The following is a 15,637-nucleotide window of genomic DNA, read 5'->3' on the forward strand; positions in this document are numbered from 1 at the left end:
CAAATGTCCCCAAACTACCAGTTACCATATTGTAAAGATCAACCCTTTTTTTTTTTGTTTTGTTTTGTTTTGTTTATTTGTCATTTTAATGTATGATAAGATTTGGTTCAATTGAGGACAATTGAAAAGTCAGGATGATCGAATGTAAGCATGATTGTAAATTATTTATTGTTATTAGACAAAATATCTATTGAGAAATGACAATAGCTAATTTCTGGATGTTGTTCTATTTATAATTTTAAAAATATATTCAAATGATGTACGACTGAAATGTATATCGGTACTATGTAGTAAGAACATATGTTATGTACGTTTAAGAATACGTTACCTTATATGTAGGTTATTAAGTAATGAGTATGATTTACCTCTAAATAGATGTTTGTTTGTCTTTTAGAATCATTTTATGAGTCATTAATGTAACTACAAAAGGAAGCTAACAAGCATATCCTAGACATATCCTGCAATATCAGCAGTAAGGATTTCGGGACCATGTATGTTTGCAAATAATCATTCAAATCATGTTAAAGATACCAACAAAGGAGAAAGCTGCATGATTCAAGATCCACTACCTTAAAAGACTACAACAGGAAAATAACTAGATCTACAGTTATTGATACATTACAGCAGAAGAACTTTATGAAGTTAACATGATAAGCATTTGGATGAGATTCTAAAGTTCACAAACTTTCTTTTCATTTGACGTATATCAAATATATAATTAATAATGCTGAATAAAGCTGTTGTGAAACCGGTTCCGTCGTCTTATAGCTATTCTTAAAAATTAAATGACTTCATATTTCACAGAAATTACCCAATAAATAAGTAAATGGGTATTACAAACCACAGACAAAATACTGTATTACAAACCACAAGGAAAATCCCAGAAAATTCTGCTTAAAAATTTACATTACTTAAAAAAATTATTTAAATTAATTTAATTAATAATAAATATCTATAAACTGACTCATCAAAAGTCAAAGAGCTGGGCATTATAAAATAAAATATTATAAAACTGGACATAAACTCCTATTCAAGATACAGAACTGCTGAATTTCTAAATAAATCATTGTCTCGTCATCTCAAAATAAGTCATGACATTTATTCAAACTTACTTCTGTAAATCTCTATTAATAATAAGCCTGTCAACTACATCAAGATATACATTAAGAGTTTTAAAAAAAATTAACTGTTATTTTAATTCTAAAATATTTCAGAACAACATAACAATGACATTCTCCAACTTTTTAAGATATTATCGATATATTCTAATTTAAAAATAATAAAAATATCATATCTGAAAGCAGAAAATTAATTTTACATAAGTAACAGACTACGGTTGATCTTTACAATATGGTAACTGGTAGTTTGGCGACATTTTGGAGGCGATAAAAGTTACTACCTGGGACTTTGGTAATAATGTGAGCAGTACTCAGTTCCGATTACGCATTATTTTGTGGGAGGGAAATGAGAGATCATGGGATATGTCATGTGATATTAATGGACGAATTACGGTTCTTTAATCGGAAAAGGGGGGAAATCGGGAAAAAATCTGGAAATTTTGTATTTGGCTTTATTCTGTGTTGTGTGAAACAGTGTTCGTGAATTTTTGGATCCCATGGCCGTAACTAAAGTGAATTCGAAATGGGTATTTATGTATGTATTAATTTAATGTATGTGCTCATTTATATTTTAAGTAGTGTTTTTGAATTTAATTATATTTTAATTAAATGATAGTTATTTTGTGAATTTTATGTTTGTAGGAATTTGGTATATGTTTTAGTTGAAGTAAACGTGCATGGAAATAATTTAAATATCTGACACTAAGTATTTGTAATTGTTGCGGTATGAATTCGTTGGTGACGTGTATAGTGTAATAGATGATTTAGAGGTAAAAGTTTTTGGATATTTTATTTATTTTATATGTGGAAATGTTCATATTTGGAAAGGGTAAATACTTTTTCACGATCAGGTAATTTCATATATGTTCTTTTTACCGGGTTTAAAGATTGAGAAAATTGTCATGTATTTTCGTGAAATTTTTCTAATTTATGAGAAAAAAGCAGTGTACATGGATATAGTGAAGAGTGTGCGCAATGCCATTTTTGTGCAATTCTGGGATGTTTTTTTAAGTAAAAATAAGTCGGCGTGTACATGGTTTCGTTATATTTTAATTAAATGATAGTTATTTTGTGAATTTTATGTTTGTAGGAATTTGGTACACATTTAAGTTGAAGTAAACGTGCATGGAAATAATTTAAATATTTGATACTAAGTACTTGTAATGCTTGCGGTATGAATTCGTTGGTGACGTGTATAATGTAATAGATGATTTAGAGGTAAAAGTTTTTGGATATTTTATTTATTTTATATGTGGAAATGTTCATCTTTGGAAAGGGTAAATACTTTTTCGCGATCAGGTAATTTCATATATGTTCTTTTTACCGGGTTTAAAGATTGAGAAAATTGTCATATATTTTCGTGAAATTTTTCTAATTTATGAGAAAAAAGCAGTGTACATGGATATAGTGAACAGTGTGCGCAATGCCATTTTTGTGCAATTCTGGGATTTTTTTTAAGTAAAAATAAGTCGGCGTGTACATGGTTTATGTGTATGTGTTATTTTGAAAAACGCGTAAGGAGTATGGTATTGTGCACTTTTTCCCAATTTTGCAGTGAATATTTTTCATGATTAAGCAGTTTTGTTAGATAAAATTTCTAGCATATTTTCACTTCAGCAAGATTAAGATTTTTACATAAGGGTGCACAAACTTAACATTTTTATGTTAAGTGTACAAGTGTTTTCTTCTCATTACTACAACTCAAATTTGTTCTCCATGCTCAAAATTGCAATTTAGTTACATTTTCTTCTTCATTGGAACTTCATTACATAATATATATTATGTAATGAAAATCATTAGCAATATAAGAACACGCCCTTAATTTTTTTAAATAATTTTTTTTATCAAAAAAAACTATTGAAACAATTTTGAATATGCAATCAAAACATTACTGGCGATATCTAAATGATTTATAACCTAAAGTCAATAATTTAGAAAAAAAAAAAAAAAAATCTACCAAAGTTGTCGGTGGAATTAATAATTAAATTAAAAAGAATCTGATATACATATAAAAGTTCATTATTAAATTAAATTACAACACACATGTATAACAATATTGATGCACGAAATATTACTTTTTACTCTTAACTGTATACTGTAATTTATGCTTTATTCACACTTCCATAATTTATCACACAAAAGTAGTTCAAGCTGATAGTATTTTAAACCAAATTTTCACTCCTATTACAAATTGCATCAATACTTTTTTTTCAAACTGTGATCCTACTAATTATTAAAAAGAGAGGTAGAATTGTTATTGTACTTTATAAAGTAATCAATAATTAAACTTATTTTGAAAATTTTTTAAACCAGATCTTGCAATGCAAATAAAGTAAACAAACTACATTGCATATTTTAAAGAGCAGGATTAAGATATCAATAAATATCGTAACAGTACGCAGTTTTCCTGAAGAATAATAAAACGGGAAAGTAAAAGGGAAAGTTACTCGAGAACTGCATAATATTCAAATATATTACAGTGTTTCCTGGGTCAAACCAGTTAGTAAGGCATAACAAATGATCTAAAGGAAACAATATAAACTTTTTTAAATTTGTTGTATAACATGAATTCCAATAAAATATATGGTGTAAACAGGAACTCAAACATATACCTACTTTTGACTGCTCGGAGAATGAGAATCTTCTAAACCTTGGCTAGCATGCAGCGTTTTGTTTTGATTGGAAGTATTGCGCTGCTGTTTACTAGAAATCACTTTCGTATCATAGCGATCGCTTTCATTTTCCGAAGCAGATGCTTGATTTTCAGATACAGAATTTCTAGTGCTAGACATTATTAAAATTATAGTCACCAAACACGTAAATTCATTGTAACTTAAAATCTTCTGTTACACAATAACAAAAATCTAGCACAACTTTCACAACAAATACTTAACACAACTCCCAAATACATAAACAAGAAACATTCGGTAGATTGCCATCCTGGGAAATTCCACTAAATGTTATATTAAAAAAATATTTATAACCACACGGAAACGAAAACACATCAACAATAACATGACTAAATCGTTAATGATAATAATGTCCTTTAAACATAAGGAGGTACAGCGCAGGTGTGGAATTTCACTAGTGTAACTTAGGGTGATTTTCCTTGATAATCGGCTTATCAACAACTACATGCTGAAGAGAAAAATAATGAATAAAAACACAAAAGTATAGATATTTTATACGTATATAAGCAAATCAATTGTATAATAGTTCAATATTCTTTGGAAATTAATCAAAGTCAGGCGAAAGGGTAAGTTTGAAATAATTATTTTTCTGCACACATACAGTTTTAAAATCAATCAATTATTTCAAAACAGCGCATGAAATATTCAATAAGATGTTAAAGAACAGCTTCAGGAAATTCTATATTTTGCATTCTAATAAATTATTTTCTGTACCAGTTAATTTTACTTTAGTGAGAAATATACTTTTTACAAAAACGAAAAATTGAATTTAACTTATTTTATTTATTCAGTTATTTTTTGTTTTCAGATTTATTCTAGTATTATACAAAATACTTTATATATATATATATATATATATATAAAGTGATTTGAATATACAAAATAAAATATGAAAAATGGTTGCCGGAACAAACAAATCCTGTTCCTCTGATTTTAACACCCCTAGTCTTAAATTACTTTTGTCCTTCTACCTAAAGTGATTAGAGAACTATTTCGATTTTCTGTCACATTCTGATTAAAATTCCAAATGATTTTTACCTCAGTTTACATTCTGATTGTCTTACTACTCTATTTCAGCGTCCTTCCCTAATATTATTGTTTTCTCCTCATAGACACCGATATTAATAATACTTATCTAATAAACCCTCACCTCAATTCCAAAACTCCCTTAAATTTTAGGTTCGTGGCCCATTCAGTGGAGCAATTACAATACCGTGAATAATAAATAGAATAATTCATTTTCAGTATACATTGTTTTATCAGTCAGTATAATTTCTGAGTGTTCAGTACATCACACTACACTGCACTGTCCACTATTATTATTATTATTATTGCTATACAATGTATTTCATCAATAAGTCTAAAACAATGATCGAGGAAGTTTAACTTAATAAGTTATTATCGAGTGTATCATATACTAAGCACTCAATGAACGAACCATCCCAGTGTACGTGAAATTTACATAAATAATATGCTATCTATTATTTACAAAAAATTTACTATAACATCTATATTATAATCTTAAATCAGTGCATTAGCATGATAAATAGTTAATAGCGTTCAAACAGTAATAACTCAAGTAGCTTAATTTGTTAATCTACCTATTGTTTGTACTTAGTTCATAGTAATTAATTAGCCAAGAGTATTTATTTAGTATAATTATGGTGATTATTCTGATCAATTTGTGCTCACTATATTTCTACAGTGTTAAATTTGATAGTTTAAATTAGAGATAAATGAGATTCTTTGTTTAATTAATTACTGTATCTGCGTACTGAGTGCCTGTTCTGTTTAATTGCTAAAGCTCTAAAATATTCAGTTAACTTATTACCACGAAATCAGCATGTTATTTGTTCACTTCACCAAAACTTGTACTTCTGATAATATAAAGGCTATCTCTGATAGCCAAGCAAAATAGGCAGTTTTATACAATGTAATCAATAGGCTGATTAGGAACTCTCCACAACAAGACGTTGAATAGCATAATCATCAAAGTACTTACGCTGAGGGCCCAATTTTTGTCGGAACTGTAAAATTTATAAATATTCCCGGGTTTGTGTGATTTGAGTATGCAAATACTAATCACTAGCATGGTAAGAATTCAGATGTTTGAGAGATGTACGTGGGTTCATTGTAAAAACACAAATTTATGGAGAGCTTTTGAAGAAGGAATAACATGGCACAGGACAAGGAGGGTGGATGCCTGATGTCTAACATAGACATATAACATAAGAAGGAGTAAGTCCCAGACCTTGCCCTAAATAACATGACACAGTAAGAATGAGCCAAAGAACTCGCTCCAGTGCTTCCTATCGAGCTTCAGCGCAAATACTCTAATTTTATCAATACACAGCTGTTGACTTGTGTTTTTCCAATATCAAGACATAGCAAATCAGTGAGACTGTTACAGAAACCAAGCAATCAGGGTATCACCCTTATTATACCAATATAAAAAACGCAAAGCTCCGCATCTCTAGGTGTTGTTCCATCCAACTCTACAACGGCAAATCGTCGTTTACAGGCAAACAGTCCTCCCAAATCTGCTCAACCAGACCACTGACAACAGAGAAATTTGGCAAAGCTTTAGTCTCAAAAGACATAAGATACCCACTCATATAAGAACTCAAGAAACTCAAGGCCTAACACCTTCCAATCCACTTATTACAGACACAGCCTCAGCAATGATAAATTACGCAGTTCAAATGACAAGCGCATTCCCAGATACGCAGCTAAAAACGAGCAGCAACAGATTCTTCCGACATCTTCACAGACAGCAAGAAGACTCCAAAGCTAATGTTACTAATCTTTTCAAAAACTGAAGAAATCAGAGAACAGTTACGAAAAGTCTAAAATCGAGGGCTTGCTATTGAACGTTAAACAGCAAAAGATCAGCACTAAATCACAACGACGTTGAATTCTGACGCAGCAGCTAAAATCATCACTACCAAACTGCCAAAACAAAGCATAACCAGGTCTACCATATACAATACCTCATAGGCACTACACGAAGAAGACATAGAATACGTTCTTTCTTCAATACTTAGAGAATTATATGTTACAGTACTACACTGCTTTCCAGAACTTCTGAATTAAGTAAGTTACAAAAGGACTGACATTTTATTCTATATTGATTATTAGCATTTTTCCTTCGAGAATATGAAGATAGATGTGCACGTAAATTTACTGCCAATATCTCCTAAGTGGACCATAAAACATTTTATTGGGTAATAGTTCCATCATTTGGAGACATTCAGTATTATTCATTCTCATTAAATAGGTAACACATTGTCGGTGAATGATAAAGGGACAGTCCTTCCTTGTATAAACCCTAAGCATCTGGGGAATTTTTTTGGTTATTTTGGCTGAGGTACTAAATAAATGTGTTTAAAAATTTTTGGTAGTAAACTCTCTATCTTGTTTTTCTAATAACATTCTAGAATTAAACAAACTTTGAAATGATATTTATTATCTAAATTCAAAATTCTGCTGAGAAGGAGCGAGGGAAAAAGATTTTAGTATTAATCAGCTCTATGTGTGTGTGTTGGACTATGTAACCCAGTCAGAAATAGTTTTACGTTTCAATTTTAACTGGTTAGGTCCTGTTTGAAGATCCCGATTTACCCATGTGAAACTCTAATGACGATTCCAGTTTATGCTTGAATATGTTTCTAAGTGAGGTACCAGTAATGAATGAATTCTTTTTAGACCTCTTCATGATAAGATCCTCCATGATAAGATCCTCCATAATTGCTGAATCCGATGAACGTTGTGTGCATTTTTCTTTTGCAGGATTTTTATAATAAGCTCTTTTAAAATCATTCTCATGTTTGATAAAATTATTACCGAGACGAAACAATACTTTTTTCTTTTCAGATCCACGGAGTGATTGTGCTAACCGAAGAAAATCTTGTCTCCTGTCAGCTGAAGAAATTACTTTTCCCACCAATGTAGATACTGAACGACTGCTTCAAGGATACGATTATTTGAATTCCAGATACAGTCCTAGAATTCTTCAAACTCTTAATCCGCCGAATAACAGCCGATTTGAACACCTCTGATCTTATTTAGTAAGCCCATCAGCAACTCTTTAACCTCCTGAAGGCCAAAATATCCGAGACAGCCTTTCATTCAAACGATTACAACCACCCGAAATGGCCGAGATTTCGATGTTGTTTTCTTCCCCACCCCTAAGACATGCAGTAGGAAGTGTATTTGCACTGTATCAGTTTACTGCAGACAACTTGTCCTAAAAGTATAACGGAAGCCTCTTTGTTAGGAAGTAGAAAGGATGCTATTTGAAATCTTCACCCCTCTTTGCGCGTTAATGGACAGGGAGGGGAGGAGAATAATTGCGTATGAGATCTATAGCTTCTGCTTGCCATGAAAAGAGGTCTCATTGCATTGTTATCAGTCTGTTCGCTTTAAGAATCACATCTAAACTGCAAAAATAATTTGTGCCTTGGATATTTTCTGGCGTTCCCATTAGTTTCCTGCACAATGCTTAGCCTCCATTGCCAAGGAGCTTGTTGCAACCCCCTTGTATTACGCTTTGGCACCGATTTATTCTCGCCAAGTATTTTAAGGTAACCGTATATATTTTCTTTTATGTAGCAGCTGAGATTAGATTAGATAAGGGTTTGAAGCGAGTCTCTGGCCATGTATCCGGATAGTTTCTATATGAAACGAGATTAAATCCTCGGTTTATAATAATGATAATTTTAGAAATTTGTTAATAAAGTTAGTTTAGTTTAATTTGAAAGATTATTTTGATCTGAACACGACTGATGAAAGCTTACCTTACGCATCTTCATTTGCTGGCGTCCCGCGACTGGATTGGAGTGGATTGTTTCGATTCAAGGTAAGCTGTTTTATCATTTCTGTGATAATTTATTGATTGATAAAGTTACACTGTTAACTTAAAATGACGACGGAAATTGATACTCTAATTAAACGGCGTACTGGGATGAGAACCCAGACAACAAAATTATGTAATAAAATACATACCATTCTTGAAAACGAATCAATAGCATTAGATGAAAAGTTTGATCTTTTGAATATCTGCAAAGATCAGTTGAATGAGAAATATGAAATTTTTTAAAGAAATTAAATTCAGATATTCAAGATCTTTATACCGGTGACGATTTCGACAAAGAAATCGAAAGTGCTGAACATTATAGTGAAAAAATAATTGAATCACGGTACAAAATCACGAAATTTATAAATGAACGTAACATGCTTAACCAAATCACTGCTTCTCAAAATACTCAATTAAGAAATGATTTTAGCGCTTTAAACACTAATGTCGATCATTCAGTAAAATTGCCAAAACTTACTATACCAAATTTTTATGGTGATTCTTGTTCTTGGCTAGATTTCTGGGGTCAATTTACTAATGCTATTGATAATAATCCAAATTTGACTCCCATTGATAAATTTTCATACTTGAAATCGCTACTTGTCAGTAGTACATTTAATGTTGTTGCAGGTTTTTCACTTACTGAAGAGAATTATAATTCAGCTATTGATTTATTAAAAAATCGTTTTGGTCACCAAGACCTAGTAATTAACGCTCATATGAGCAAACCTTTGAATCTGAAGCAAGTAAAAAATGCTGCTAATGTTAAGAAATTGCGAGAGCTCTATGATAGTTGCGAAATTCAAATTAGAAATTTAAATTCTCTTGGTGTTACAGCCGGCATACTATGGACATTTACTCTGTCCAATTTTCATTGGACAGAGTTAGTTGTTACCCGCAGAAATTGCTCTCGATTTTAATCGTAAACGAGCTGACTCGGAAAAAAATGGATGTAGAAGAGCTTCTTTCTTTCATTAAAATTGAAACTGAATGTAGAGAAGCCACAGTCAACATACAAAATTGTAATTATCAATCTAACGTTAAAAGAGAAAGATATAAGCACAGTAATAATAAATTTATTAGTAATTATAAGAGTGAGACACCGACAGCGTCATTATTAAAAACAAATATTAAAAGTGCTTGCGTCTTTTGTCCCACTGACCTACACGATTCCAAGATTCTCTATTCCTGAAAAACGTGAAAAATTACGTAAAGAAGGTCGATGTTTTCTCTGCTTCGAATATTTCGTCGAAATGCGCTAAATTTAATTCATATCCTTGTAAAATGTGGGATTCCAATTTTTATCATTTTCCCTTATGTCTGAACAAAGCCCCAAAACCTTCTGTACCAGTCAAAGAAAATAAACCTGATTCTACGTAGGTAAGTTGAAAAATAAGTTTCCCTGTCGACTGTGGTCAGAGTTGTGTATGAAAGTCAAAAAATAGAATGAGACATTAAAGATATGACATACCTTTATTTTTCCACATAGGTACCAAGTACATTGAGACATTTGTCATATCGCTTGATAAGCTTCAAAAAGCCCTCCAGGAAAAAATCAGGGCTTTGCATATGGAAGAAGCGTTGAACGGCTTGTTTCACTTCAGTATTGCTTCCAAAGCGCCTTCCCCCGAGATCATTTGACGTCGTTTCATTGAAACTGTCCCACAGAAAAGATAAATCTCGCTTCATTTTTACTGAAGCATTAGTCATCGATATTATTTCTAATGCAGTAATTTATTGCCCTAGACTAGTGGTCGGTAAACTTATTAGCCAAAGAGTCAAATATGAACATTACAACAATTAAAAAAAAATTGGGAGGCAAATCTGCTTGTTTAATAAACTTTTATTACACTAAATAAAACTAAATGTAATACTTAATAAATATTTATTAATGCGAACAATGTGCCTGCATCTCCTTGGAAAGTTTGAGTAAGTCAGGTTTGTATGTTGTTTTTAATTTTAGGCATGATTCAAAGTTATCATAAATAAGACGACTTCTCAGTTTACTCTCGATAAAGTTCCTGCTTGAAAAAATTATTCGCATATATATGTAGAACCGAAAAGGGAAAGAACAGCAAACGCGAGCTTTTTCGGCTGACCGTAAGAGTCAGGAATACTATTCCAAGCGTTGAAAATGATCATGTCTTCCTTCTCCAGGTCATTCAAAACAGACCACTTGTGTTGTGAACTAAGATCACATTTTTTGTTCTCCAATATTTCCAATTCAACACAAAGACGTTCGAATTTAGAGCGCCATATCTCCTTGTTTTTTAAATCCAGCAATTGTATTTCAAAGCTACCAATGTCAATTTCAAAAGGAGAAAATTTCAACTCGCTTATCGTAGCATTAAGAGGATTTTCGACAAATACTAAAGTTGCTCTGCAGTTTTTAAATTCCTTAAACCTGCTGAGAAATGCTTCCCTCATATTTAAAATTATTGTTTTAAATGGTGTTTATCAATAGAGGAATTATTTTCTTGGCGATGCTTCAGCAGGCTCGGAAAGTGAAACAATGTTTCATTTTCAAAATCCGGTTCAAAAATGTATAATTTGTTTTCGAATGTTATTACTTCTTCTAACATAAAAAAAATTAAGTTTCCTTTCCCTTGTAGTCTACGATTAAGCTGATTCAGATGAGACGTAACGTCTACTATGAAATAAAAGTTTGGGATCGTCTGTTAGTTCTGGATAGTGAACGCCCTTCTCAAGGAGAAATGCTTTAATTTCCGGGAAAAGGGACGCGACAAGTCTTAAAACGTTCCCTCTTGATAACCAACGTACCTTGTCATGAAGCAGAAGCTCAGTGTACTCACTCTCCATTTCAAATAAAAATTCTTTGAATTGGCGATGTTTAAGAGCTTTAGCTAAAATGGAGTAGATAATGGTAATCACTAATTCCATAACTTTACAAATTTCTTCCAGAAATGTTTGCGCACAAAGTGCTTCTTGGTGAATGATACAATCGTAAACAAGTATCTCGTGATTAATTTTTTCTTTCAAAATAGCAACAACCCCTTTTCTTACGCCGGTCATACTTTTGGCCCCATTTGTTAAAATCGACACAATTTTATCCAGGGGAATATGATGTTTATCCATACACTCAGTTACGGCATTGGAGATATCTTCTCCCCGCGTTTGACCTTCGAGTGGCAATAATCCTAAAAGTTCTTCTTTAGGGCCTGAATGAGACATAAATCTTACAAAAAGTGAAACTTGCGCTGTATCATTTATGCCACAAGACTCGTCAACTTCTATTAATAAAGCCGAAACCAATTTCAGATCTCCGATATGCTGGGTGGTTATATTCGAACACATTTTAATTGTTCTATCTTTAATGGTTTTGGCAGACAATGGTAACTCTTTAATTCCTTTCAGAATATCTGCTTTGTTCTTAAAATCCCGAAATAGCTGTTGACGACTCTTGACTCTTCTGAAGTTCCTCAACTGCTTTCTTCCTTGCATCACCGGTAGGATATTTAGTGCTAAACGACACGTGCTTCCTTGTAAATTGCCTTTCTAAATTTGACTTCTTGTTATGCGCGAATTTCTCCTTACAAATAAGAAATGTCAGAAGTCCTTTCAAGTTTTGAATAAACGCAAAATTCTCGGTCCACTCAACTTTAAATTCGCGGTTTTCATCTTCCGTTTTTCTTTGCATTTTTTTGGTAGCCATGTTAATTGGGATGCCTATAAAAATATTCCAAATATATTTTTTTCTAAAGCCACCAGTACAAAATTATTATCATTATTAAATTGATGAAAATAAAAATTAAAAAAAAAATCTTTTTAAAAAATACAATTTTATTAATATATGTAACGGCACTAAAAAGAAAAAAATAATTTTTCCCATCGTCAGAATAACAAAATTTTTAATATGGCCAAAAATGGAAGAAAACTTTCAACATTTGGACAAATAGAAGTTATCGAAAAATAAATTACAAATTTTCTACCGGAACCACAAACATACATAGCAGGTGTAATAAAATCGTATAAAAATACCTGTAAGATGTGCAGCTAGATTAAAAATACAACGGCAGACACGGTAGATAAGACAAAACTGTTCACACTGCAACTGCTGCTCTGTGATGCCAATAATTGAATTGCTGTTACGGTACTCTGTTTCTAAACTTAGATGGTCATTCCTTAATTAAATATAATTGATTTGTAACTTCTACTAGTGTGTGTATTTAAGTATGGCAAAGCACACTAGGGCTATCTGCCTAAAGGGAGGGATGCCTTCGTGGAGGACTTTCTAAGAGAAACTGGCTCGTATACACGTTACACATGAAGAAAACACCCATGCAGCCAGCACGTTCGCGGGATTCGAACCTCAGACCGAACTACCAGTGTTCAGCGACTTTACCGCTCAGCCGCTGTTGGGCCTCGTAACTTCTACTAGAGGTGACGGTAAGAATTGAAGTGCAAATAAATAATATCGTGTGCAATCTTGATTAATATAAAATTAGAAATATTTGCATTCAGACAAATGTTTTTTGAAATATTTGCAATTACTTTCTAAGAAGGATTTATTAATAACCATAATAATTACTTATCATATTACTGATTATTAGAATTCAGTTCTTGACAGTTACATTCTAAATTAGAATTTTAAGGATATAATGAAAATACGCTACGCATAAAAATACATTTTAGGATAAAAAATGAGTTGATTTTTTATGTTTAAAAATTTCTTAAATTCATTTAATAAACATCGTACCCTCGTTGTTAATTGAATCCAGAATTTGGGTGTCGTTTATATAATTATTCTTACTTGTCTACAGAATCTGTTGGCTTATCCAGCCATTACGTACTAGCTGCAGATCATTTCTACATAACCATTGAACTTCCATTAATTCGGTCTCTAGAGGGTTCTATGTTTATATCATAATTTGACTTTTATAAAAATGATTATTCTAAATGGTATGTTTCTATAAAAATATACTGTGCTTTAAAAATATAGATGATAGATAGTATAAGCCGCTCTTTCAGCCACTTCATAAGCAACAGCTTGTTTAGAAATAAATTATGCAGTTAATGTCATGAAATATCTTCGTAAAATTCAAATAAATATCAAATGAAAGTTCTCAGTTTTAGACAATTCGATTTAAATGAAGTTAAAGTAAAGTAGCAGAAGATAAAACGCCGAAGATAAAAATTTACTTTTACAAATATTTTTTTTAAAAAGGAAGAAAGACAGAAATTTAAAAAAATAGTTAAAAATTTGAATAATATCATCTATAATTTAAAAAAAATAGCTTTTCATATAGTATTAATAAATTTTTATTACGCATCATTGAGGGAAAAAATTTCAAATAATTAATTCTCCGTAAAATTTTACTTGAAATTTAAGGTTAAAAATAGCTGTGGCAATTCACTGTAACAAAAATCCATAAACCACAGTTGGCGTTATTATCGCTCAAAAAAAAGATGCCAAATTTCAAAACGCGAAATTAGTAAATTCGTGTATATCTTAGAAAATTTTGAATAAAAAAGTCTAATTTTTTTAACATATGCTTAGAAATACACCTACTTTAAAGTGATAGTAAAAATTTTATAAGTTATATTTCAAAATTGTTTTCGAAAAATTTATAAAAATTATTTAAAATTAGAAATTTAAAAAATAAAACACAAAAAATGGGTAAATTTTATTTGGAATGAACCTAAATTTCGAAATGTGAAAGGAAAAATTAAAAAAGTTTAATAAAAAAGGAGATATTAATAAATATTTGCCAAATTCAATTAACATTGAGGAGCTAAAATTTTAGACCTAAAAACTAATTTTAAAAACTACTTGTACGATTTTTACAAAACTTGGCATTCTGGCATAATTTGTGTCGTAGAATCGAAATATGGAAAAAAATTGGTATGTTATTTCAGAAAAAGTCCGATTTTGTGTCAAAATACCTATGTTAGAATAGTGCTATATATAAATCTAATATATATCCTAAGTCGCGCTTTCGAGACACGAAAAACGCAGTTTGAATTTTGTCAATCAGCCCAGTAGAACGGGAGATATAGCACTGTCCCATTTTTTTTTTCTTTTCGTTCTTTTTTTTTTTTTTTTTTTTTTTTTTTTTTTTTTGAGCAGTGTACATTGTTTATATTTACTTTTACGGAAACTAATAAAATTAAACTCGATGTTCGTTACGTATTTTTACAACAATATAAAATTTTAATTACCTATCTCTTTACTCAAACAAAAAATTATACATGTTCTCGATTTATAGAAGAATTTTAATTTATCAAAATAAGATGTAATTTTTTTCTTACCAAGTTTTTTTAAAATTAAAATATTATTGCACCTTCCGTGGATATTTGTACCAGAGCCGTACTTAAGGAGCCAAAGAAGCACATGCGGCTCCCACACGAATATTAAGAGCAGGTTGGCGCCGTTCTATCTGTCTGTTGAAGTAGCAGACGAATCAAATATTAATTTGTTGATAGGAGCAGATTACTTTTATCAAATGTGTTATGACAGAGAGGTAATAAAACTAACGAATTCTCTCTTTTTATGTCACTCATTATTCGGCTACTCGCTTTATGGCTATTTGAAAGAAGAAAAAATCTGATGTGTACACCACATGACTTCCTTGTATTGGAATATTAAATTATACGCATTTTTTCTTGCATTTCATTTAAACTTATTGGATTGAATTAAATCTACTTCGCCGACAGCGCATAAACCACAATAGAATAAATGCATTCTTTAAAATTCACTCTAGTATTTGTTTACCATAGTGACACTATGGCGCTATATTCACTTAACAGTATTAATAATTTTATAACAGTTAACTTATATAATAATTATATAACGGAAACTAAGTTAACAGTTAACGTATATATTTCGTTCATATTATAACACATAATGCACAAAATTTATATCATTTAAAGAATAGAATTATCTAATCGTTGCCACATGTTCTATTCAAATACTATAATAAAGCTAGAATGATGTATAAAAGAAATTAAGCAAA

General features: G+C 31.0%; 2 protein-coding genes across 2 annotated transcripts in view; both read right to left on the reverse strand.

Annotated features, from left to right (window-relative positions):
* GramD1B (GRAM domain containing 1B) overlaps positions 1–4,372 on the reverse strand; it is a 115,539-nt gene extending 111,167 nt beyond the window's left edge. The window contains exon 1 of the mRNA XM_035370952.2: positions 3,735–4,372. Coding sequence (XP_035226843.1) covers positions 3,735–3,910 — 176 coding nt within the window. The 5' untranslated portion in view covers positions 3,911–4,372. The remainder of the gene's footprint in view (positions 1–3,734) is intronic.
* A 6,910-nt stretch (positions 4,373–11,282) lies between these two features.
* On the reverse strand, positions 11,283–12,125 carry LOC146997115 (protein FAM200C-like). The gene has a single exon (XM_085817808.1). The coding sequence runs from the start codon at positions 12,123–12,125 to the stop codon at positions 11,283–11,285; it is 843 nt and encodes a 280-aa protein (XP_085673934.1).
* Positions 12,126–15,637: the final 3,512 nt, after the last annotated feature.

Source organism: Stegodyphus dumicola, chromosome 5 (genome assembly GCF_044657685.1).
Source record: "Stegodyphus dumicola isolate Sdum_Otavi_A_Nest chromosome 5, ASM4465768v1".
NCBI lineage: Eukaryota > Metazoa > Arthropoda > Arachnida > Araneae > Eresidae > Stegodyphus > Stegodyphus dumicola.